This window comes from Paroedura picta, chromosome 8 (genome assembly GCF_049243985.1).
Source record: "Paroedura picta isolate Pp20150507F chromosome 8, Ppicta_v3.0, whole genome shotgun sequence".
Taxonomy (NCBI): domain Eukaryota; kingdom Metazoa; phylum Chordata; class Lepidosauria; order Squamata; family Gekkonidae; genus Paroedura; species Paroedura picta.
This window is the reverse complement of record NC_135376.1, coordinates 45,390,549-45,416,864: the sequence shown is the minus strand read 5'-3', so window position 1 is coordinate 45,416,864 and position 26,316 is coordinate 45,390,549. Positions and strand designations below refer to the sequence as shown.

Genomic DNA, 26,316 nt, shown 5'->3' with positions numbered 1-26,316 from the left:
TGTCTGGGGGAAGTTGTTTGCTGTAACTAATGATTCCCATATGTGTGGGAAATGGATATGGGGATCCATTGGTTGAGGGCCTCTTCCTTGTGAATCCCAAATCTTTCTCTGTATGATGCAGGCAACGTGAATTTTCTAACTTTCATTGGGGTGCACTGAGGCATGTCACAGACTCTTGTTTTTAGACTGCCTCAGGAGCTTCTTGGAGTGATAATGAGCAAGAAAAGTGCTCAAGAAAAGTTAATTTCCCTCCCCACCAAATGGGCAAGTAAGTTTGGCATTCTTCCTTCCTAAGTCTTTGGGTTTACTGTTTGTGTAGGAGAGGAGGAATTTTGAGTTGGCGCCTATTCTTTGTGACTTGGTCAGTCTGCTATGGCCTTGGAGCAGAGGACAGCCTCCCACACTTGAGGTTAGCAATTTTCTCTGTTACATTTGAAAACTGGATAGGATGGAAACCACAGCCAGACTTCTCTCCGCCTCACCCTGAATGCCATTGGTGCTGTTCTCAGCTGCCAAATTTTACTGTCAAGTACACAAGACAGAGAGCATTTCTGGATCTCAGTTTGGGCAGTGCTGAGTTGCTCAGCTTAATGTCCATAATAAGGGCATTCATTATTATCCTGTGCAGCAACAATATAGGGGCAGGTTGCAGTTTTATCAGTAGCATGTGATCTGTCTTCTATGAATGGCAAAGATAGGAGAGGAACGGTTAGAGACCGAAGCCACCAGGGGAATGTGTGGGTAACAAATAAGGACTGGTTTCTGAATCATATAAGGCAGAACTGAGGAAAAGAGATGCTTTATTGAATGGATTAACAAAAGCATTATCTAGGCAGTGAGAATAGTATGAATTATGAGAAAAGCTGATGTGCTTAAATCCCACTTAAATCAGTGAGATTGAAGAGCAAAAGTAAGACCCATAGAAATAGATAGGTAAAACTTTCTCTGAACCTGTAGGATCACCTTATTTTGGACAGAGATCTGTTCTGCCCATGTGCTAAAGGATGTGTGTATATCCTTTGATGACTGGCTAAAGATGATTTGAAACTGACTGATCATTGGCTGATTTTTATCAACATATAATCATTCAGAATTATTGGCTGATGTTTGAAGTTTTATGCAGAGGCTATTTCTAGGCTGCATCAATCCTGTCCATGTGTAATGCTTTATAGCAGGGGTAGTCAAACTGCGGCCCTCCAGATGTCCATGGACTACAATTCCTAGGAGCACCGGCCAGCGTTCGCTGGCAGGGGCTCCTGGGAATTGTAGTCCATGGACATCTGGAGGGCCACAGTTTGACTACCCCTGCTTTATAGTATACTACAGTAACAAGTAAGACTAGCACTTGACATCTGGGCCCCTGTACAACCATCTGGGCCTCTGTACAAAATAAAGTATGCAAACAATCTATGTGTGTCTCTACATGCACACACACAGATCTGATGTGTATATAATTTATTTTAATTGCAACTGTTTCTGATCTTTAAAATGGTGTAGAATTTTTTGTCGTAGCATTTGAGAAACAAATGCTGCCCTTTGGCCTGGGATGTCACTGATGCTCTCTACTCCAGCTAAAGCTTTGGGTGATCCCTATGAAGTTAGTGTGTGGTTTTGGCTCATCAGCTTTCATTAGCAGAGGAGGTGGTGCTATATCTGTTCCTCCCAAGAGCAGTGGAAGACTGTGAAGAAACAGTGGATAACTGTGAAGTCCTTCTGACCTTCACTTTAAGTAGTTTATGAATCTTGAACTCAGATTTACACACTCCCTTTTGCCAATTATCTTGTTAATTTCTATGTCTTGTTCATATCTGAGTGCCCCATATGTTTTTGGATTCTATTCTTTGTGCACAATCCCAGGACCAAATTGTTTACTTGAAGTGCTGTGTTCCACCAGGTGGTTTCCTCTGCATTTATATCCATTTTGGAGACAAGCATCTTTGACAGAGCACCCTGGTTATTCTTCTCACTAAAATAAATTGGTCAGACACAGATGAGTAAACTGCAACAAAGCAGTTATTAGCAATGGGGTTTCTTTGTGAAAGGAGGGCTTATTATTTCCTGTTTCCTTGGCTGTAATTTTTGTGGTGTTACGTCAGGCTAGAAATAGCATGTCCTAGTTTATCTACCATTATCCTGTGGTGTTTATAGCCCAAAAAAATCCTGTCCCGTAGGTTCATACCCTTCATTGGTTTGTTGCAACTCTATGGAAAATGCTGCCACTTTCCCCTTTAAGTGAAGTTTGTTTTCCTCCAAGTCTGGCAGCTATTTTAGTGCAAGCCCAAACGTGCACGTGGTCTGTGCAAAACTCCAGACGCAGTCAGACGTGGACTCGCTCTCTTGCCTGCTGGGCAGAAACAGGCTCAACTGCTTTGCTGCTGTCTCCAATCAGGTAAAGGTTCATCAGAAAGACAGTTTTGCTATTTTCTGCAGCCTGCTTTTGTCTTGTTCCTTTAAAAGGTCTTTTTGGAGGAAAGGATAGAAAGTCGCTTTCTGAGTACAGAGAATTAGATCTCATGAAAACTGAGAAGCTCTTTGGCTTAACCAAAGGCTAGACTTGGCAAGATACACTTCCGTAGGGGAAATTTAGCGGTGGGCACCACGCCTCCTGTTTAATAGCGAGCAGGATAAAATGTTTTGCTGCCTCTGTGAGTGTTCATATCTCAGAAGTTCCCTTGTTTGGTTAAATGGTTAGTTGTACAGCAGTTTGAGGGTGAAAAAGACTTGGTATTGCATAGTTTTTCTGGGGGTAGGGAGATATCTTACATTTTGGGAGGCGGTTGTCTGCCAGCCTGACTAGCTCCTGGTTCACATTTGGCTAGGGCTGTGTGTGATGCCAGTGGGGAGATTCTTTGAAGCCAGCTGTTGTGTCTCTAGTCCTTCTACCAGGGCTGGAGTGCTGCAGAGGCACCAAACCTAGGGAGCTGCCTCCAACACTCATGTTTGAGTCTTTGAGTCAGGTGACTGGTGGTGCTAAACAAAACACCAAATTAAGTTTCCTAACATTTTATATGAAATGGATTTTCTTCAATGTTAGCACACTCTTTATATAGCTTGTATTTTGTTAGGAACAACCTTTTGCTCACATTTAAAATGGATTTCCACTCAAATGAAAACAGGATAGTGCCATCTGGCTATACTGTAGCTTGAGTTAGATGTGAGCATGCTGGGTGAATTGGAACCCAATTTTGCCTTACTAATGATATATCAAGATGTTTATGGAAATCGGGGTAAAGAAGCCTCCAGGATAAGCCTTTGTCACGGTAGAATGGCCAGAGGCAAATTTCCCATGAACCATTATCAAAGGTTTCAAGAGTCAGGTGTGGGCACTTAGGATGCAGCTGTTTTTGCTACACATTTTGATGTGTTACTGAATGTTTATTGAGCTTTATGTCTCATTGGATTTGCTGTAGGGAGAGGTCCCAGGATGTGGTTGGACATGATCTTGCTGAAATTCATTTGGGTCTAATCAGTACTTGGAAGGGAAGTCTCTTAGGATGCCTGTGTAAGAGACTTTACATGGAAAAGTAGGTTATAAATGTAGTGAATAAGCCAAGCTGGTCCCTTCAGAGTTTCTGAAGAAGCGTGCATGCTTTTTTTTGCATGGAAAAAAGATATTCTTAGTCCAGGTATAGTCTACACTTATATTTTTTCCACTGTAAATCTTGCCGAATTCTGGTCAATTTGAACCCATATCTACAGCCTTTCTTTCCCCCAATTTTAAACACATTGCCCTTCTGTATTTGCATTGTCCCAATTTTCAGTCTTCTTCCTGCTTGATGTGTGTGTGTGTGTGTGTGTGGGGGGGGGGGCTCGGGTAAAACTCCAGTCAGCATTCAAGGGGCACAAGGATGGAGAGTGCTTTATTTCCTGCCTTTTGACTCCCAAGTCTACAGCCAGAGCAAGCTTGGGTAGGCTCAAGTGGAGCACTTATTTATCTTTCTTTTCCTGCAGGAATGGGGAGGGGAGGCAGCAGCCACACAGAAAACGAGGAGGGGAAAGTAAATCCAAGAGGCAAATCTCTGTTCATAGAAGTGTGGGCTTTTGGAGCGCAGTAACTTTAAAATAGATCCCAAAATGAGAGCAAAAATATGTCTTGTGAGGGAATGGCAACAGGGAACCAGGCAGTCTTTGAACTGACACCATGACCAATCAGTGACAGACAGCTTTGCTACGTCAGTGTTGGAGGTGCCAGTGAGAAAGTTAATCTGGCAAAATGCAGAGATCTACACTTAATGCTGGGGCTCTGAGAGCAGATTCCTCAAATGTAGCAAGCTGTATCCGCTCCTGGATATTGGGGGGGGGAGTAGTGTCACTGCGAATCAATCATAGACTTTTCAGAGAGAAAATTTAAAGCTCTGAATATAAAAATGGAAACTGAATAATGTGTAATGACTTTCTTTAATTCGGAATCACTGGGGATAAAGAAAAAAACCCCAGTGCAGATTCTACCCAGATCTACTAGCAGAAGTAACTGTTTTGCATTCCTTTGTTGCACAAAAGTGAAAAGAGAAGTGAAAAGAAATAAATGGCCCCTGATTACTGAACTGGGTGGATTTGGAGTGGGGTTGTGGTTCAGTGGTAGGACATTTGAATTGCCAGATTCAGTTCCCAGCATCTCCAAATTAGAGGAAGAAAAAAAAAAGAATCAGTTAGCAGCTGATGTGGAAATCCTGAGATACTGGAGAGATGCTGCCATTCTAACCTTAATAGACTGAAGGCCTGATTCAATACAAGGATGTTTCATATGGTACGTTTTACAGTAGACTGTGGTATCTAAAAGGTACTGTGTCAATAGCTGCTAAGGGGTGAGATGACTGCAGTTTAATGAAGAACTCTTGCACAGTCCTGAAGTCCATTTCTCCTGTGCTTCAGCTGCTCTAATTTCCTACCAGATAAAGGAGCAAGTGGCAGAAAAGGTCACTCCAGAGTTGTTGAGAGATGGGCTGAGTGGATACACCTGGCAGTGGCATCTGACTGCTCTCAGATGCAGCAGGGTAGGTAGGGCACTAGGATATCAATATGGAAACAGAGTGGAGATGTTTCAACACGGAGGGAGGAAAAAGAAACTGGGAGAGTGGTTTTACATGAAGGAGATAAGGAGAAAGGATGGATACATGCAAAGCTGATGTATATAAATCTTCACCTCTAATTCAGAATATTGAGTTTTTTCATTTAAAAGTGCAAGCTACTTATCTATGTGGTTCTATAGAAACCAGATCCGGGGGGAGGGGAGATTTCTTCATGAGTCTTTCTATCGCCTTTGTGTCTACTTAACATCTCTTTGACCTACTTTTCAATGAACTTCAACTATCCTTTTGGAAAATAATATAACTTTTGTAGCCATCCTCCTCAGCAAACAAAATTTTCATTTGGGCTAAGAAGTGTCATACGTGGAGAAGCTTAAGAACCCCTTTCCCTTTGTAGATAGTGTGACTATGACTTGTTAACATTTGTTTTGTTCTTGAGCTTTTAAAGCAGGTGTGCAACTAGATTCTGAGTACCTTCTCTGGAACTGATATCGTTTATATCGGCAGAAGCTGGAGTAAACTAAACTGGAAGAGATCTCGGAGTGAATGAAATGACCTTTAAGTCCCTTCCAGCACTTTTACTCAATGAAATCAGCAAAATGGCTGTAGGCGTGTGTCATAGTGGGGGTGGTGATCTTTGGGACTGTCATTCAGAAAAAGACATAGACTAATTCAACAGAGAACAAATAGATCCATTTCTGTGCATGAACAGAGCCTGTGAGCAGCACAGAAAAGTTTGCCTGTGAACTGAAGCAGAAATGTCATGTAGAGTTCTATAGAAATGGCCACATGGTTAGAGTGGCAACTAGGATCTGGTTTTCCAGAAGTCTGCTTTGCCATGACTGACTTAAGCGGTCTGGATTGTGTACCTGTAGTCAGACTCAGGCTATACCTATTCCATAGCAAATTGGGGTTTATGCTAAAAGTATCAGGAACAGGATTTTGAGGCACTGAGCAAAACTCCAGCATGGGGGCCAGAATCACGCAATGCTGGGGACCTACCACCAGGGCCAAGCAATCAGGGCCCCTGTTGCCTATTGGCCATGACTGTCTTTGTGAAGCAGTGCTCCAAATGTGCCCTGATGCTTTACTGTGCAGCTACAAAGGCCTCTATTTGCAACTCTTTTGAATCCCCTGGTCTCTCAACCAATGAATTTCAGCTGCTTTAGGACAGACTGAATGTTAGTCTTCGTTTGACGGAGTCTGAACCACAGGCTTATCCAGTTGTGGGTTAGCGTTTAAATCCCTTGTTTAAAGTTTTGTACATGCTGTGAACTGCGATGATAAGTAACATGTTAAATATACTTTGGGATGAATTCTCTGTCTTTTATCCTATGGGGTTTCTCCTATGTTTGCCCTCCCCCAAGGCAATCAAATCTATAGCATAATCCGTAGCCAAATCAATAGCTTCCACCCACCTGTCTCAGCATGATCTGGCTTTTCTCAAGGCAAAGGAAACAGCATGGTACAATTGTTAGTGGCATTATTTTTATATTCCATAATAATCCATCTTGAATCTATTGCATTGTTCACTGGATGTTTTATGCAATCCAATTACATTGTTTCATATTCTGCAATCCACTATGAATCTTAGAAAGATAAATGGACTCAAAATGAATACATATATTAGAATATTGAACCAGGACTTGGGAAACTCAGGTTCAAATCCCTATTGTGACTTGCAGGTTCCTTCGGTGAAGTGTAATCAGTCAGTCTAATTTACTTCACAGAGACCGTTTATGCACTGGGAACTTCACTGCCCCAGGTCCTGTGCAGGAGCAAAAATTGGGAGCAGATGAGGCGCACCAGGCCAAGTGCTCCCCCATGTTGGTGCAGGAAGAAGTGGGGCAACTTGCCACAACTAAAACTCCAGCCTGCAGCCCAGCATAAAATGTCCAGTGCATAAACGGTCAGATTCAGGTCAATTGCTGTGTTTGTCTGAACAGCAGAACAATCTTTGAGTCCTGTGGCACCTTTAACTGGAGACTGATGGGCAGATGTACCCTCCTTGTGGAATGCTGAAAGCATGTTGTGAATTTCAGCCTGGGAAATAAGGGGAGGAAAGGCTAGAGTCAACTTACAGCATCCAAAGGAAATCTAAAGGGAGGCTAAAAGAAGGTATGTCTCCTAACGCAGGAGAAAGCAAATCTTTTCTATACATCCTGGGAGCAGGCTCAAAAACTATATGGGTGACAATTCAAGGAATATATTTATTTGTTTATTTTAATTTAAACACTTTCATACCATTTGTCCAGAGAGCCTCTTGTGGCGCAGAGTGGTAAGGCAGCAGACATGCAGTCTGAAGCTCTGCCCATGAAGCTGGGAGTTCAATCCCAGCAGCTGGCTCAAGGTTGACTCAGCCTTCCATCCTTCTGAGGTTGGTAAAATGAGTACCCAGCTTGCTGGAGGGTAAACGGTAATGACTGGGGAAGGCCCTGGCAAACCACCCCGTATTGCCATGAAAACGCTAGAGGGCGTCACCCGAAGGGTCAGACATGACCTGGTGCTTGCACAGGGGATACCTTTACCATTTGTTCACCAAGAATCCCCAAGATGGTGAGCACAGATATTAAAACAAGCAGTTGAAATTTGGTCTATAACAATTAAAAATGACAATAAGGAACAAAAGCCCCCAAATTAAACAAACACGATTAAAGCACATACACAGGAAGGGGGATCAGCGAGGGAATTGCTAAATGAAATAAAGAATTCTTCAACCACTGTCAGAAAACAATGATAAGGAAGGAATTCTGGAGAGAGAATTCCATAATTTTGATATGCATATTTAATCACAAATTCATCAGATACTATTGGTTTTGATGAAACTTAGATTCCACATCCATTTCTGCTTTTCTAGAACAGCAAAAATTAAAGTAATGATTAAAAGAGATTACTCTGGGCACATTACATGAATTTATATAATGACATCTTGCTCTACATTTTATGGCCCTTAGACCCTGATGTTTCCCCCTATGCACATGTCTTTGAAGTAAAGACTGACTAGGTGAAGAAGGGTGCTATAGTCCATGAATGTTTATGTTGGAATAACATTTTGTTAGTCTTTGAGGTGCCACTATTCTTCTGTTTATTTGTGCTTTGACAGAGTAACATAGCTTCTGCATCTGGAATAATTTCTGTAGGGCTGGCTTTCTCAACTTTTTTGCCATTGAAAACTCCCTGAAATATTCATCAGGCTTCAAGAAACCTCAGAAGCAGTATGATCATGCAGAATATGGCTGGGAAGCATAACTGTGTTCACGCCCACTTGGGGTCTCTCCAGGCCCTTCATTGGCCATTTTGGGGAGTCAACATGACCATATATGATCATATCACCCAATTAATGTTTAACAAATATTAAAATTAATTAGCTCCTACCCATTCAGGAAACCCTTCCAGGCTTGTCACGAAACCCTAAGGTTTCACGAAACCCTGACTGAGAAAGCTGGCTGTAGGGTGAGCTAACAAGGTTTAATCTGAGTCACAATTTAATCAGAGCTGAGCTGAAGACTCAGCCTGGAGACATGTGAGGTGATAAAAATGGTGCCTCGTAGGTTGTGGGAAGTGCATTTTCCTCACCACTGATACAGGATTGTGAGGAATACATTGGAAGAGAACTATTTAACAGAGGTTTCATAAGGATTAAAATGAGAAGTGTGAATGCTTTGAACACTTGCAAATGGCATATTATTATTCCATATCAGAGGGTACAGCACCACTGGAGCTGCGGTCCAGCAATTCCGTCTTTAGAAACAGAGCCCTTGAATTAATTGCTGTTGCTCAAAAACTGGCTAGATAATCATGCGATAGACATGGGTTTCCAAAGAGAGGGCAGAACATAAACCCTAAAAATAAATAAATAAATGGTTCATAGCTGCCAAATCCCATGTTAGTACATCACAGTTATTAGGTTACTATGAAGAGCCATATGCTAGTTCTAGTTCTTTGATGACAAGATAATGGATTAGTAAAGCAAAGTGGAGTTGACCATATGTTCCTTTTAATTTTTGGTTGCTGCTATAGTTCCTAAATTTATAGGCTTCTTGGAAATGCAGGAAACAGACACATCTAGGTGCCTCTGGGCCAGTCACACACTGTCAACCTAACCTACCTCACAGGGATGTTGAGGGGATAAAGTGGGGAATGTAAGCCATATGGGGTCCCCACTGGGGAGACAAGAGGAGATAATAAACATAGTTTACCATGTGGAAATCTGCTTGCTTCTTAAATATGTGCTAAATCTAAATTATAGATTTCCACATACACTGCACCCTCCTGCATCTAGGGGTGGTCAAACTTCGGCTCTCCAGATGTTCATGGACTAGAATTCTCATGAGCCCCTGCCAATGACCCTGCTGGCAGGGGTTCATGGTAACTGTAGTCCACGAACATCTGGAGAGTCACAGTCCGGCCACTCCTGATCTAGATGCTCCGCCCCTTCCTGGCTATTTAATTACTAGCTAGGCAGAGATTCCCAACCAAGCCTCTGTGAGAGCTCCCCAACCTTCCTCCCTATATCCCACCTCAATGGACTCAGCCACACTTCTGGCCTGGTTCTGGGGCTTCTCAAAGCCTAAAAAATATTTCTATAGTCAAAGGCTGAAAAAGGCTGAGTTGCAGAATGCAGCGGTCAGGATTCTCACCAATACACTGTGGAGATCTCACATCCGGCCTATACTTAAACAACTCAACTGGCTCCCAATGAAAATGGTGAGGGATTTGGAATCCAAGGCACTCCACTTGTCACTCTTCTCCCAGAGGATGCTGAACCATTAACTAGTACCCTTGGGGTATGATCTGTCAACTAGTTATTGATCCATCTGAAAGAATTAAGATCCATACCACATTTTACCAGCTTGTCAACAAGAATGTCATGTGGAACCTTATCAAAAGCTTTAATGAAATCCAGGTAAATTATGTCCACAGCATTCCCCTTGTCCAGCAAGGTAGTCACTTTCTCAAAAAAAGAGATAAGGTTTGTCTGACATGACTTGTTCTTGCGAAACCCATGCTGCGTCTTAAAAATCACAGCTATCAGGACCAACTGATAATTTGTTCCAGAATTTTGCCAGCTACAGATGTCAAGCTGACTGGTCGCCTTCCTCCCCTTGAGCCAGTACCTTCTACTCCAGAACACTCTGGCCATTACTAGCAGTGAGAGATGACAATGTTTCATTATTCAGAATAATTTTAGCATATCCCAGCTGGAAATGAGAAACCCCAGACTCGCTACTGCTGTCCTGGCTGTGCTTCTGACTGAGCAAGTTACAGAATAGGGCCCCCAATGCAGAAACCTTCTCTGAGAGGAAACTGGGCTCCAGGGGCAAGAGAGCATCTACATGGTGATTTTTTGTGTGCTTCTCTTGCCTCAGGCCTTTGCTATTGCCACCCCTCCTCCATTCCACTGGAGGACTTTACAAGTCTTCCCTAAGGAGCAGCAAAAAATGCATACCTTCTTGTTCACATGGTGTGCAGAGGTGTTTTATTGTGATCTGTCATAAAACTAAAGACTGCAGCAAAGGAGAGGAAAACAGGTTGAAAAGAGGACAGAGTTTGAATGTTCCTGAAAACAGTGCTACATTAGGGAAACTAAGGCAGAACAGAGCAGCCTTGGTTTGAACATTGGGGGCAAACCAGGAACAATTCTCAATGCACTGTAGTCCAGGATTATTACAGAAGGGAAATAGATGATGCAAATGTGATTATCAGTAATAATACATGCATGCAAATGCATCCTGACAGTGTGGTTCAGGGTTAATATGTTAAATGTCATGTTATTTATTGCCAAGGCAGGAGGCAGCCTTGTTTCCAGGTTTCTGTATAGTCATAGGACTGTTCCTGTCTTTTTTGCCCTCTTGTTGTGTTAATTGCAGTGTGTGAATTGCTCTTTAAATCATGGAAGCCAAAAGGGTTAAACGCTCCTCTACCCCAAGCAATGTGGGGCTGCTAATAAACTTCTTAAAAGATCTTAATCACAGATCTCCGCCTTCAGGTCTTGTCTAGCTTGACCTTTTCTGTCCACTCATGATTCATCAGACTAGTCTTTAAATGATAACTCACCATAGAAGATAGGACATCTAACTGTACCAGCAGGGACTGGGCTGAGCCTGAAAGAAACAATTTATGCTCTTTGAATTTGGCTGCAAAAAGAGGAGGTTTTACTTTGGAGTTTGTTGGGAAATTTTGCTATAAGGCTTCTGGTTGATAGTAGCAGGTTGTTTGTTCTTAGAACACTGCAGTGCATGGTCTTGTGGTGCTGTTGGGTAACCACGGCTTCCTTTGGGGTGAATGTGATATTCTGTATTCCATTTATAGGGTTTAGAGAGCTAGTTTTAGACCATAACACACTTTGCTTGATGATCTTCAGACAAGCAGATATGATCCTCAGAATTCTCCTGGATGTTTCAGTGTCTGATAGCATTAATCGTGGTATTGTTCCAGGGCCAGATTATTATATCCTCCTGACAACTTCTGATTGTGATACATTTTTTAGTTGGGATTAGGAAGAACTATTTAAAATTGTCCCTGGAGGGTAAATCCAAGAAGATAACTCTAGGAGATTAGCATTCATCTCTATGGGTTAATTCTGTGTTTCCTGAAGTTCCACCTTGTCTCCCATGCCATTTAGCATCTAAAATCAGTGGGAGAGGTGTCTGGAATAATGAAGCACAGTGCCATCACTATGCTGATTATATTCAGTTCTGTTCCCCCCACCCCCATTATGCTTTGGAACAAGTTAGACAACTGAGGTTTTTAATAGGTATCGGGAAGTTCTAATGAGCTGGATGAGGGCAAATATATTGGCATAAAAACAGTGTCACGTTGTATTAAACAAACAAACATATGCCTGGTTATTCTCCCCCTGCTCAACAAACCCCTGCATTCTCAACTCAGACAGAAATGGCCCAGTAAAGCTGCTCTGAGTCGTTCCTCCGATCAGTGTGTGAAATTACTTCAAGTTATCTTGCCAGCATTCTTTGAGAGAATTGCCAAAGGCTATACAGGAGTAGGTGGCAGATACTTATGTTTTCTGTTTCTCTAGCTGGTGTCTATTTTATAATGCCTTTACCTTCCAGGGCAGGGGCGGATGAATTAAGGATAGATGGTATTACTGTTTATGCCGCTTCTGTCAAAGAGTCCAAATCTGAACACCATGGGCTCCCAAAAGTAGTGTGCAATTTGAAAAAAATATACATGAAGTGTATTAGAACAAATTTTAGAATACCAGTTCATCAATAAGCAACACAGGTCTCTAAAAGCAAGCAGCTCAGAAAATAAGAAATACTACCTGAACTATCAAACACATTCAGGAACTAGACTGGTTTCAAAGCCCAGGGGCCGGCACAATCCGGACGCCCCTGGCTTTGCTGGGCACATCCGGATTGGCTCAGTGGGCCAGACAGCACCCGGACAGGGTGGCTGTCGAGGCCCGGACAGGGCCACCCACATGGCTCTTAAAAAATATATATAAGAGCCACTTGTGGTTATGATGGCACATGCTTAAAGTAATAAAAAGTGTTAGTTTTTTACCTTGCTTTTCATTACCCAAAGGAGTCTCTGAGTGGCTTACTATAGTCTTCCCTTCCTCTCCTCTCCTAACAACAGACATTTTGCGAGGTAGATGGGACTAAAAATTCTGAGAGATACTGCTCTGTGAGAAGAGCTCTAACAGGACTATGACTAGCCCAAGATCATCCAGCTGGCTGCATGTAGAGCAGTAGGAAATCAAACTCTGCTCACCAGATTAGAAGCTACCGCTCTTAACCACTATACCAAGCTGGCTTCCATGAAGTCATGCAATCGCAGGCCTTGGCTCAACCATTCTCTACACTACAGTACCTGTAAATCAACAGATCATACGTGTGGGCCATTAGTCTATCAGAATCCAAACAAGTCTCTGGTGCTTAGGTCAATTATGCAGGGGTAGTCAACCTGTGGCCCTCCAGATGTCAATGGACTACATTTCCCATGAGCCCCTGCCAGGAAATGCTGGCAGGGCCTCATGGGAATTGTAGTCCATTGACATCTGGAGGACCACAGATTGACTACCCCTGAATTATAGGATTTTGCATTCCTGAATTGGGTGATGATGAACCAGTCAGGATAAGTCCTGGCTGGAACTCTCTGGGAAATTACCTCACTACTCCCCCTCCCATCATGTAGCTCTCAAATGCTCACAAAGAACCAGTTAGCCCTTTCCATTCCTTGGCCTTGAGGATGATAAGAGGTCTGCAGGCAAAGAGACCCAATTAGTAACATCTGCAAGATGAGCCCTTAGCTACTACACACATTAACCCTTGAAGGGAAGAATCTGGGGATGCTTTGCCTGACACTCCCCACCCCCCAAAAAAGATTCCTACTTAAGTCCTTTTTCCTTTGAGGGTTAAAGAAATGTTATATTTGCTGTCAGTGGGCCTTTTGGTGTCAGAGTGCTTACTAGTTGAGCAGTTACAGTCTGTGATTCTAAGCCTTTCCTGTCTGGCTGGCAAAAGCTGCAAGCACTGGGGCTGGGGCTGGGACTTGTGCAAAAATGTTCTACCTCCTCCCACCCCATCTGGTGGTTTGTTGCCTGCCAAGAGGGCTTACTTCCGTGCCTCTGTTTTATTTAAGAAAATCCCTAGACTGACAACACTAAGCAAAGGAATGTGCCTTTCTGGAAGCTGCAAGTCTTAGAGCACAGCCATTCTTTACTCCAAACTTGCCTTTTGCCTCACGGGGTTAGTGGTGCTCTTTGCAAGGGGTATCCGTATCACTCAGTACTGAGATGACCTTACCAGTAAGTCTCTGTGGATTTGGAGGCGAGTGTGTTTATGTTGTGGGCTGAGCTCTCCTCAGAACAGGCCCGACTGGTGCACGTAAGGGAGGTTTATTGCGTGGCTGTTTTTCTTTGTGTTGCTGAGCCTGTGGTTTCCTGACAGCAGAGAAAGCAAGTCTGATATCCAGGCATTAGTGAGTATGGTAGAAGTGGGGATCCAGGTGCCTTGGCACATGTGGAACTTGAGGCAGAAGTCTGTGTCGTTTGTGTTGATCTTGGTGTGGCAGGGCTGGAAACATTCTGCACACCACTCTTCATTTCTACTGCAAGAAGCCCCAAATTCTAGTCCAAGGAAAAATATGCATTAATGAGATATAGCCTTTACATTAATGTTAAGGTAAACAGTTTTATGGCATATTTTCTTCCAAGGCAGGAGAATAGGCCCAACTGTATACTAGAAATGGACTCACAGGGCCTTTCCCTTGTCCAGATGTTCTCCTCTGTCTCCCTGCATCTGTTTGCTGTATGTTCCATCCATGACATAAATCGATGTAATTGTTTTCCTGTTGGAAAGCTATGTTTTAAAAGATATATTTTATCTTGCAAATTAAAATAATAACACCCTCTCTGTAACTCTCTGTAACTTGTAATGTGAACAGGGGAAAGAAAAAAGGATGAAAAACTGCCTGACTCACAGGAGAAAGGCATGGGGAGAAAGACCTGAGAGTCCACCCTTGTTATTGTTGTTAGGTGCGAAGTCGTGTCCGACCCATCGCGAACCCATGGACAATGATCCTCCAGGCCGTCCAACTTTCGCAGCCATACATTGCAACTGGAAATACCATAAGGTAAAGGTAAAGGTATCCCCTGTGCAAGCACCGAGTCATGTCTGACCCTTGGGGTGACGCCCTCTAGCGTTTTCATGGCAGACTCAATACGGGGTGGTTTGCCAGTGCCTTCCCCAGTCATGACCGTTTACCCCCCAGCAAGCTGGGTACTCATTTTACCGACCTCGGAAGGATGGAAGGCTGAGTCAACCTTGAGCCGGCTGCTGGGATTGAACTCCCAGCCTTATGGGCAAAGCTTTCAGACGGCTGCCTTACCACTCTGCGCCACAAGAGGCCTTGACTAAACGCACTTTTGTTGGCAGGGTGATGTCTCTGCTTTTTAGGATGCTGTCCAGATTTGCCATAGCTTTCCTCCCCAGGAGCAAGCGTCTTTTAATTTCTTTGCTGCAGTCCCCATCTGCAGTGATCTTGGAGCCCAGGAAAATAAAATCTGTCACTATCTCCATTTCTTCCCCATCTATTTGCCAGGAATTGAGAGGGCCGGATGCCATGATCTTTGTTTTCTTGATGTTGAGTTTCAAGCCAACTTTTGCACTCTCCTCCTTCACCCGCATCAACAGGCTCTTTAATTCCTGTTCACTTTCTGTCATTAGAGTGGTATCATCTGCATATCTGAGGTTGTTGATATTTCTGCAATCTTGATCCCAATTTGTGACTCCTCTAATTCCGCCTTTCTCATGATGTGCTCCGCATACAAGTTAAATAGGCAAGGCGACAGTATACAGTCTTGCCGAACTCCTTTCTCAATTTTGAACCAATCAGTGATTCCATGTTCAGTTCTCACTGTTGCTTCTTGACCTGCATATAAATTTCTCAAGAGACAAATAAGATGCTCTGGTATTCCCATCTCTTTAAGAACTTGCCACAATTTGTTGTGCTCCACACAATCAAAGGCTTTATTGTATTTTAAATCGGTTGGCATATGCAAGATCGGCATATGATTCAACAGCACAAGAAAAATATCCTACAAGGGCATTGGAGGACAGTTAGCATTTTTAGATTAGTAACTTCCTGGTGTTTTTCAAATAATCTCCTCTTGTGTCTTGATTGGCTCAATAGGAAACTTCCTGCTCCATTGAATAGATTTCCTGTTGCTTTCCTTCCAGAAGGAAACACAGTTAGTCAGTTAGGACGATCTCCCTCCTCTCTTACCCTACAGGGTTGTTTCTCTTCTTAATAAAACGATTTTATTATTTAAGCAGCTTGGTGCTTTGTTCCTTTACATATTTATCCTACTTCTCTTAAGACATCTTTGTACAGGGTTCATACTTTAATGGCAAGCTTTCCCCATACACTTTTGGATCCATGAAGACAACTTTAGTGTCATTCCAGTTACTTGTTTAATTTTCTTTAAAAAGGGTTCTAACTCTAACTCTAAATTTTGCAGTCTGTCCAACATAAATGGCCATCCCTTGAGGCCTGTCATACACATATACTTCTCGATGGTCACTTCACCTTGCAGCCATAACGGTGTGGCAGCTCAGCTCCTCGTCTATTTGTGGAAATTTGAAACATTCCCCCCCCCCATTTTGAAAAACAAAAAGCAAAAGCTTGTGATGAAATGATATGGACAAAATCACAGCAACCAAGTGGAGAAACACTTCACCCCAATAGCTTGGTACAGTTTGGGAAAAAATTTAATATTTATTTATCACATAGACATTTCATTTTATATCCAATTTTTTAAAACATAGAATGCATATAATAGACATTTAATGGAGGAATGATCATAGAAATATTTAGTTTGCATAGAAAGACCACTATCATTAGGGAACAAAGATATTACACTGTTATAAAACTGGGGGGAAATTTAGGTAGTATGAACTATGTAAAATGTATGAATTCTAAAGTTAAAGCAGGAAACCGTTTTTGACCTACTTTGACTTCTTTGGCAATTGATTCAGGTGGGCAGCCATGTTGATCTGAAGCAACAGAACAGTCTGCATGCAGTGACACCAACATCACGCTTTGGTGTGCATGCACACAAAAAAATATGCCCATAATTAAACTTTGCTGGCCTTAAAGGTGGCACTGGGTTCAAACTTTGTTTCTTAGGCAATTATTTGTGAAGGTGTTCTGCTTTGGTTGTGCAGCTGAAATATTTGAGGGCTGTGCTTTCCTTCCTGCGACCAGTTTTGCTCTGAGGTGCTAGCAAAGTTGATTGCACTATGCTAGTCAAATGAATGTGGCTGGCTGTGTAGTCTGTGCCAAACTGTAAAGGGTTAAACATTTACTCTGCTTTAATGTGCCGTGTAACCACATGACTGGCACATGATGGATTTCATCCTGTCACATGAGTCTTTTGGTCAGAGTGTGTGTGATGTGCTATGGGTGGAGTGTTCCTCCATCTGGTGTTTGTTCAGGCTGTTGAATTTTTTCACAAGGTGAACGAGAGTGCTGAGTAAGAGAAAGGCAGATGCTGATTCCTTGAACTTGGGAGAACAGAAAATATCCTGGAGTACATAGCCTACAAGCTTGAAAATTAATATAGAAAGTACCCAAAGTTGTCCATTTCCCTATCTGGATTAAATTTCGATGTTGACTTAGAATTGTTTTTCTGGGGTGGGTGGGTGTTAAAAGCAGCTTGTGCCTCTAGTCTAGCTTGTGGTCCATGTTCCCTATGCTTTCCTCCCAATTCTCACAGTGCTAAACACTATAAACGGGTACAATTTAAGCTCCAAAGCTCTTCTTTAAGGAGCAGTGCACTACTCATTTTTTAAAAAAATACTTGGGAATGGGTGGTGCTGGTCTGTATGAGACTGATGGATACTCTTTGTTTGATGTGTGTACCTGAAGGAATGTGCACCCATTTCAACAGTCCCCAAGAGGCAAACCTTAATCTGTTTCATGCTCTTGTGAAGGCTGACTCTCCATGCTAATCTTTCATTTTATGGGTTGCCTGGGTTCTCATGCTGTGGCACAGACAACAATCCTGTAAAAAGTTCAGCCACACAGGAGGGTTCATGTGGGCAGAGTTATTCCTTGAGCTACCTTAATCTTAGGCTGGTTATGAATTTAACAGAGAAGTCCTAAACAGGATTACATCATTCTAAATCTCTGCGCTTCAAAGTACTTAGAAGGGAATAGCTCTGTTTAGGATTGCATTGAATTTTTTTTTTAAAGCAGCACCTTGAATTGCACTCAGCTAACCAGCAAGCATGAGCGATGTATTCCTTGTGGTCAGTTGAGCTGTTATGTTCTGAGTCAGGTATGCCTTCCAGAATATCTTGTCTTTGATTTCATTCTTTTGACTGCTAGCATTAGCAGTTTTGGATTTAGAGTCTTAAAATTTTCTGCAGGGATGAAAGAAAGCAACTTGTATCACTTACTGCTTCAGTCTCTTGGGATCGGGTAGGGGTACAAGCAAAAGGCTAACCAGTTTGACCACTCTGTACCAGCACATAATGCTGATTTTAACCCTTGATTGTGTTTTATTTTATGTAACAAGTCACCCGAGAAGTCTTTAACTGAAAACTTTAAAAATAATGAAAACAAAATTGAGTGGAAAGTAGGCGTGTGTGAGGAAGTGAAGAGTGTCATTCTCTGCTTGGAAGAGTGGCAAGAAAAACAGATCCAGTCGAGCACCATCTCTTCCTTTGTGGTAGACCTTTTCCCACTCCTGGGCTATAATGAGATGTTTTCTGGGATATTACAACTGGAGGGAGGAAACGGATGCCGTAGTGAAGCTATAAATAGATGCTCTAAAACTGGAGGGGGGAGAGCTGTGAAGATTCAGGAAAGGAGAGGTTTTGGGTATCTGCTGGGGCATTCTGGGGCATTTTCCATGCTACTGTTGGCAAATGTGATGTGCACACAGGCATGCTTTGAAATACAGAAAAGAATGAGGAGGATACTTGGCCTTGGGGAGAAAACACACACACAAGGCAGCCTCTTGATTTCATGACCAGAGACGGCACATTAGTGAGAAATAAGCAGAAATGGGCTTCAGCCAGAAATCCCCTTTAACTATAAGTACTGTCCTCTAGTGGCTGATCAAGTGCAATGTATTGCTCATGGACATTCCAGCATGCTCTTCTGTTAGTGGTGTAACTCTGAAGGTTTCAGTCATAAACATGCATCGGGGTGTAAAACTACAGTGCCATGAACATTTCCTGAGCAGTAAACATGATTAATCCCAGTGGGACTTAGCTCTAAGTAAACGTGGCAGTTAAAACTCTTTGTTGTAATAAGGTGCCTAATTGGCTTAGGTTGCATCCAGTTTTCTCAACAAATAGAGGTTTGTCTGTGATGGGCATGAATACCGCATTATTGCCATTCTTATGTGCCTCTCTTGCTCGTCCTGCTTTTTTGACACAAGGATTGCAATGGAGATTTGAGAAGCCTTGAATCAAGCCCCAGGTCACTAATATGTCTAATGTAGGTGCATGGCTGAATTGGAATTGCATAAACCAGGATTCCATAATGGAACTAAACCAAGGTTTAGAATCCTTCAATTCTAATAATCCGGAGGGGGGGGGTGTTGGGGGGGGGGAAAGGAAATTACACTTGATCCAGTTCTTGAGTTCAGAAGTCCTGATAAACTTGATTCAAGGCTTCCCAAACCTTGCTTTCTTGTGGGGGTGGGCACATGAGCATATGTTCTTGCCCAGAATGGACAAACCTGTTTCTTGAAATGTTGGAATGCTGCTTGAAAATGATTGCATATGAGGGGGCTTATAAGAGCACTGACATGTGGTAAATTGAGTCATTCCGAGAGTGGCGGGATAAAAATCCAACAATAAATAAATAAGTGTAGTGGGAATGCGGAAACGTTCCCGGTGTCAGAAGCCCATCAGGGGCCTTCCAAGAATGCTATGGGTGTGCTGTAAGCCCAATAAGAAACAGTCTAGGTTGTGTGGTGTCTTGGGAGTAAATTTTGTGGCATGTTGCAGAAAAAAGTTCCTTTTTTGTGAAGGCTTTTAAAAAAGCATTTAAAGTAAAACGACCTTTAGTGGACGATGCAGCATATATGTTAATAGCATGAAGTACAAGCCCTGCTTTACTGGGCTGTTAGAAGCATTAATGTATGTGAAATACTTCCTATAGTTACAAGTGGAGGAGAATTCATGGTTGAATTTTTTTGTGTGTGCCTTAAAATGGTTTATGAGGACAACATTTGGAAACCTGTTCTAAAGTGTTTTCAAAAACCACTACATGGAATATCTTCATAGCTTTGATGCTGTTCTCTTTATGTGAAATATGTTACACTTACTTGTTCTGCCTGCACAACAACCATGTGAAATGGGTTGGGCTGAGACTTGCCCAAGGCCACCCATCAAGTGTTTGGCTTCCCTGTGTCCAAATGCACTGTAGTTGACTGAGGTGCACCCTTCCTCTGTCTGTGTAATACTCCTTTAAAAATAGCTCCCTCCTGTGTCTCTCTACAATATCCAGCATGTTCTGTGTAGCAAGATTTGTCAGTGAATTTCCAGGGACAGCTGCTGAACGAATCATGTGGCTGCCCTCATCACAACTGGGGTTTTGAGCTGCACTTATGTTTGAAAGAAGCAAAAATCCAAAGAGTAAGTAAACACCAAAGGCCTGGAGCAGCTGTGTGACAGGAGGGGTGGGTAGGCCTGTCTTCTTGCATCAGCAAGCAAGTCACAGAGATGTTTCCCCTGCAAGCAGTTGGCCAGGAATTCTAGGGCAGATGAAGGGTGGCATCCTTAGGGGCTTATAGCAAAGACCGTTTATGCACTGGGAACTTCACTGCTCTAGCTCCCGTGCAGGAGCACAAATTGGGGGTGGATGAGGTGCACCAGGCCAAATGCTCCCCTGTGTGGGTGCAGGAAGACGTGGGGCAACCTGCCACGACTAAAACTCCAGCCTGCAGCCTGGCATGAAACCTCCAGTGCATAAACGGTCAAAGTGTCTATTGGTGCCATAGTGTTATTAGCAGCAAGGGGGTAGGGGTGTTAAAGAATGAATCAAGCCAAACAGAACCCTTGTTCTTTCAAGGCCATTTAGTTCCAAGTCATGTGGCCCCAGCCATGAGCTCCCTCTCCTGCCAAGTTCTTTCCAATACTGCTGAGGTATTTTTGTCCCTGCTTCCACCACACTGTGTGACTTCAGTTGGTCACTCCTCCATCTGCCATTTCTCCTTGCTGTTGGGGTGCTATCAAGAAATAATAAGAAAGTGGTGTATAGGCAAAAAATAATTTCATTTTCTAATGTCTCTAATATGATTCTTTATATTTTCAATGCATTCATTCAACAAGACAAAAATTCTTCTTCCAAACTCATGATATATTCAAGTAGCTGTGCTCTCAAGAAATTAAATGTATAAGGGAGCCAAAACAGGGAGCGGATTAAGATTACCCATTTACCTTTTCTTCAGTGGCTATTCACTAAAATAAGAAATATACAAAATAACTTTAATATAAAATATCTATCTATGATTAATAATGTTAATTAAATAAGGTAATCAATGTTACCCCACCTTTCTTCTCGTATATGAACAATAATTATTCCTGAATGAGTAATCACCTGTAAAATAATACAGAACATACATATGCTTACTAAGTTCATAAAAAAGATACGGATCCACGAAAAACGTTTAAGGCATTTGGCCAATTTATATTGAGAGGCAATTTAGTCTTTTTCTTTAAATGTATTACACATATATTAAAATATGACTTTATGATTGTTAATTTTTTTTACAAAATAAATTTTTTTTTTGCCTATATACCACTTTCTTACTGATTATTGTGGAAAGTGGCTTGCCTTTCTGGTTGCATTGGGATACCATCTGCTGATGTTTTGCATCGGGGTTGAACTACCCTAAATGATATCCTAAACTTTATTCATTTTTTTTGTGCACATGGCCCATTATACCTTATACCCTCCTATGGAATACTGACTTTTTCAGAGGCAACTAAAATGTAATTGGGGTAGTTCTGGGTAGGCTAATTTATTGACAAGTCTGAGGATGGAATCTGTAGTACAATCTGGGTTTATGAGGCTAGACTGGAGCAGAGGGCTGAGTGTGCCAAGACTTGGTCTGACATTGATGGCCACAGGACCAAATTAGACTTGAAATTTCACCCCTATAAGTTCCACAGAATGAAGGGCAGACTATATTAAGTACTCTTCCCTTACACACACATACACAATTATTTTGTCAAAAGTCTCTCTGGGTGTCATGCAGAAAGAAGGTTGCATACACCTTAAGATCCAATGCAATAATAGTGTAATGTGGTAGTCACAGAAAAACTGTCCTGTATTCTGATTTGTATTGGTAATGTATAGAATATAATATAGAGGTTTATGTGGCTTATTCCCATATGAGCAATAAGCAACAAGTCTGACAACGAAGAAGTGTTGTTGTTTTTAATTACTATTTTGTCATTCAAGTACTATTTTATTTGACCTTGCTTGAGAATTTTTGCATCCCATTCTCATCTAAAGAGTTATGAAGAATGCACCACTAATATAGTGAAATTCCAGCTGGGCAAGCAAAATTTCATAAACAAATCATGTCCACAAGAAAATCACATCCTTTCAGGGTAGAGGCAGATGAGGTTCTTTTTCATGTTAATATCAAATTTGTTTTCTCTATCTGGGCTCTCTCAGCTTCACCTACCTCACAGGGTGTCTATTGTGGGGAGAGGGAAGGGAAGGTGATCGTAAGCCCCTTTGAAACTCCTTCTGGTAGAGAAAACTGGCATAAAGGTAAAGGTATCCTCTGTGCAAGCACCGAGTCATGTCTGACCTTTGGGGTGACGCCCTCTAGCGTTTTCACGGCAGACTCAATACGGGGTGGTTTGCCAGTGCCTTCCCCAGTCATTACCGTTTACCCCCCAGCAAGCTGGATACTCATTTTACCGACCTCGGAAGGATGGAAGGCTGAGTCAACCTTGAGCCGGCTGCTGGGATTGAACTCCCAACCTCATGGACAGACAGCTTCAGATAGCATTTCTGCTGCCTTACCACTCTGCGCCACAAGAGGCTCCAAAAGTGACATATAAGAACCAGTTCTTTTTCTTCTACGTAGAAGTGTTCATATACTCATATGGTCAGAAGTAGCTTTGAGGACAGATGGGCAGATCCAAATTCTGCCTTCTGGTGTGGCAAAAGTATCCTTCCTGTATAGGTGAACAATCAAAAAGTAACAAGGTAAGGTACTGTGTCTGAGGAAAATATTATTGCAGAGCTCTCTCCTCAATCAAATTTTACACAGCCTTTGAAAGCAACCATTATTTCTTGTGCTCTTTTCCTTTTTCTGACATGCAGGGACATTTTTGACACTAAGAGAGCCTTCATTTTGAAACTTGGCCCGGATATTGTAGCTGGCCCTGAGCTTACTTTTTTGAGTTGCATGTATTGGTGTAGTTGTTTTAAAATCATGGGTGATCCTTGCCTCTTAGTGTTAAACAGTTACGCGCTGCCTTGTTACCATGCAGTGCATGTGGGTTTCTCTGAGACCCTGTTTATGCTACTGTGTATGTTGCATTGTGTGCTACTTACATTGCAAAAAGGTTTAGCCTGCCTGCGCCCAGCTCTTAAATCATGCTAGAATGAGCACCTTGGCAAAATGTTCATTATCTGAGACAGACAATCTGTCTGCCATTTCTCTTGTGTTTTCCCCTACCATAGCTCCAATGGTAACTGTGTATGGATTGTATCATTTCAGATTACTGGGGCTCACAAAATTGGTTGTTTTGGCTTGCCCAAACATTCTCTGCAACCAGAAATTTAAATGTCCAGGGTCCATGATCATTTTTTAAAGCAGGATTTTGTGCTATGAGACATTCCATCATGTGAGCCCTTGTGTAGTCTCAGGTGTACAATCCATACGTGTGTTTACCATTTTGGTCAGAATCAGGCTTTAGAGTGTTCATTTGGCATTTCTGAGGTATTACTGTTCTTCAGTCTCCTCAGATCTCACAATCCCTTGCTGTTTCAGAAAGGAGCAATAACCTCCTAGTGTGAGCATTAGAGTATGTTATCATCTCAGGTCTTTGTCACTGTTTGCTTAATTTGTTTTGTTTTTTACTTGCAGAGGGCTTCTTCCTCCTCAGCATTGGAAAACTGTAGACAGTTCTGGCCTCTTGGGGAGTGGATGAACAAGACATACCCTAGTGAGTTGGTGTTTTTAGCTTTCTTGGCCTGAAGGAAAATACAACCTTTAGTCGATCTGTGAGACCTAACCCATGGCATCTTATTTGGGCTTAACAGTTCAAGAAGGATGTTGAAAAACTGGAAAGCTTATAAGAGGAGATATTAAAGGACGACAAAATAAGATAAATCGTGTAAGAAAGGCTGGGATGAAACCAATAGTTTCAGTTTAGGGCTAAGGAAATTGAAGAAAATCAGTTTTCAGGTATAATCAGATGTCAAAAAGAAAGCACAATTTTGACTTATTTACTGAGCTGTGCTTAACGCACGAAATGGCAGATTTCAGTTAAACATTACGAGGAACTTCTAAACTATAGAAGTAAAATACTTTGCCTGTGAAATGACTGTTCAAAACAGAGTAAGCAGTTTCCAGGTACTCATATACAATTACTTTGGGAACTGATTAAAACCTATATAAAACAAAACCCGCTGGGACAAAGCTCTGCAAGCTTAAAATGCTAAATACGTTTTAAATGAGCACCAGAGAACCTGTTATCCAGCATGTGCTGCTGACTGATAGCTAAGGATGCCCCTGGGCAATAGGAGGTTGGTTGTTGGTGCTCTTGTGAAAAGTAAGACAGACTTAAGAAAGTGAGAAGCATTTTAAAATTATTTTAGTTGTTTTAAAACATGACAGGATTGAAGCATGTGTAAAAACCAGTGGGAGCTCCCTCCTAGGACATGCCTGAAAATATGTGTAAATTAATTGTGCCCTCTAGTGGCTGAAAGAAGAAGGGCTAATACGGGTCTCCCCCCTCCCCCCCAAATGAAGGACATTCCCGCTTTCAGGTAGAATCTTGTGTGGGTCCTTGCCAGCTGTGGGCTCCTCCACTGCAGCTGTACAAGGTGAGATGAGGCATCTGGGCAGCGGTGGCAGTGGGGAGATGTCCTGCTCTGCAGGCTGACACACATGAGTTACATGCCAAACAAGAGCAACCTGGGAGCTGTCCCCATTTGTCTACAGCTGCACTGGGACAGAGATACAGAACAGGTCTAAATGACAAGACTGAGGGTCATAGCTCAGGTGGGTGACAGGAGGATAGTTTAGAGCAGGGGACTACAATTCCCATGAGCCCCTGCCAGACATCTGGAGGGCCGCAGTTTGACTACCCTTGGCTTAGAGGCTGGCAGTGCTGTTCAAGGTGAGGAGATAGTTGTGAGTGGCAAAGAGGAAAGGAGAGGAGAGTGGGCTTTCAAAGCCTGAGGTGTTTACTATATGCCAGACTTAAAATCTGAGCCTTTTCACATTTCTTGGAACCTGCTCCACCACCTCTTCTATTTAATAACAAATCTCTTAATGGTAAACTGGAGCAGATTACCCAGGAATCTTCAGGGTTGATTGTGGCGGAAAGTTCTGAAAGCCTATACTTTTATTCACTTTTTAAAAAGCACATTTCTAGTCTTCAAGGGTAAAATATAAATCTCATAAACAATTCCAGATTCTAGAAAACTTCAGAAGGAACCCAACTGTATTAGGATTTCTTCTTCGTATGGGACATCTTAGTTTAGCATAGCTTAGTGTGCAGAAGGTCCCTGGTTCAATCCCCACCGTCTCTATTTAAAAGTTGTAGGTGGTGTGGAAGACTTCTGCCTGAGACCCCATTTGAACCAAATGTGGGATGAATATTCTAAAATAAAAACTTGAACTCCCTTGCCCCTAATCTGCAGGAAATGTATCAGAAACAATTGTGCATTATATAAATAAGCTGTAAGGTCAGAATGTAACTGCATCTGTACCACCTGATAGCAAGAGAAGCAGGTAGTCTAAATACTATGGGGTGGGAAACTTCCTTGCTTCTATCGGAGCTACAAGTACTTGAGAGGTTCGTTATCAGAACTACTCTGTTTAATGTAAAGTTAAACTATCCAGGGAGAGTGCCATCTAAGAACATTCTCCTGGGAGTAAGCCTCAGTGAATAGATCTAAATAGGATTCTGAGTAGGCCTTCTTAGGTTTGCTCTCCCTTATTTTTTATGAATCAGTTGAAATTTTGCCAACTAGAGCATTGAGAAAGATAGGACCAGGTCTTGCTGAAGTTTTGAGAGGCGGTGTGGCACAGTGAAATAGCATGTTCAACTAGGATCCTTCAAGGTCCAAGTTCAACCCCCTGCTTCTACCATGAACTTGCAGGGCTAAGTTGCAGCCATCACAAAATCTTAGCCTCACGTCACAAAGTGGCTGCAGTGAGAAAATGGGAGGCAGGGAGAATGATGTTCTAAGTGACTTTTTGTCCCCAGTGGAGATAAAACAGGATATAAATGTAAGCTGTTTTGGACAAGCTGTTTTGGACCTCCACTAGGATTTATAAATGAAAAATATTTTTTAAATTGATTTCATCCTACCAGCTTTCAGTATAAGAATATCCCATGTTCTGGGGACACGGAAGTGAGTGTGTGTAGACCTTTTCCTGATGAGCGAAGAACTAGCTTGAATGGGAAAAGGTCTTGGTGCTGTTTAGTTTCTCAGTGTGCATGGGCATTGGTGTTCCCCCTTTGGAAGTGTGTCCTGCCAGTTAGGAGCAGCAACAGAGACCTGGGGTTAGAGCTCCCAATCTCCTGTATGCTGGCAACAG

The 26,316-nt window shown here is 42.3% G+C and overlaps 1 protein-coding gene across 7 annotated transcripts in view; it reads left to right on the top strand.

Annotated features, from left to right (window-relative positions):
* The window catches only part of LZTS2 (leucine zipper tumor suppressor 2), a 66,712-nt gene that overhangs the window by 9,048 nt on the left and 31,348 nt on the right, over positions 1-26,316 (top strand). The window contains exons 1-2 of one of the 7 annotated variants that reach the window (XM_077349538.1): positions 2,320-2,389; positions 23,629-23,707. The exons of 3 other annotated variants lie outside the window; for them this stretch is intronic. Coding sequence is in view for 1 of the 4 variants with exons in the window: in XM_077349534.1 (XP_077205649.1) it covers positions 13,789-13,800 (12 nt within the window). In the remaining 3 variants the exon portion in view is untranslated. Of the gene's footprint in view, positions 1-2,281; positions 2,390-13,773; positions 13,801-23,628; positions 23,708-26,316 lie in introns of those variants that run through there. 3 more of the 7 variants (XM_077349537.1, XM_077349536.1, XM_077349534.1) reach the window with 3 other exon arrangements.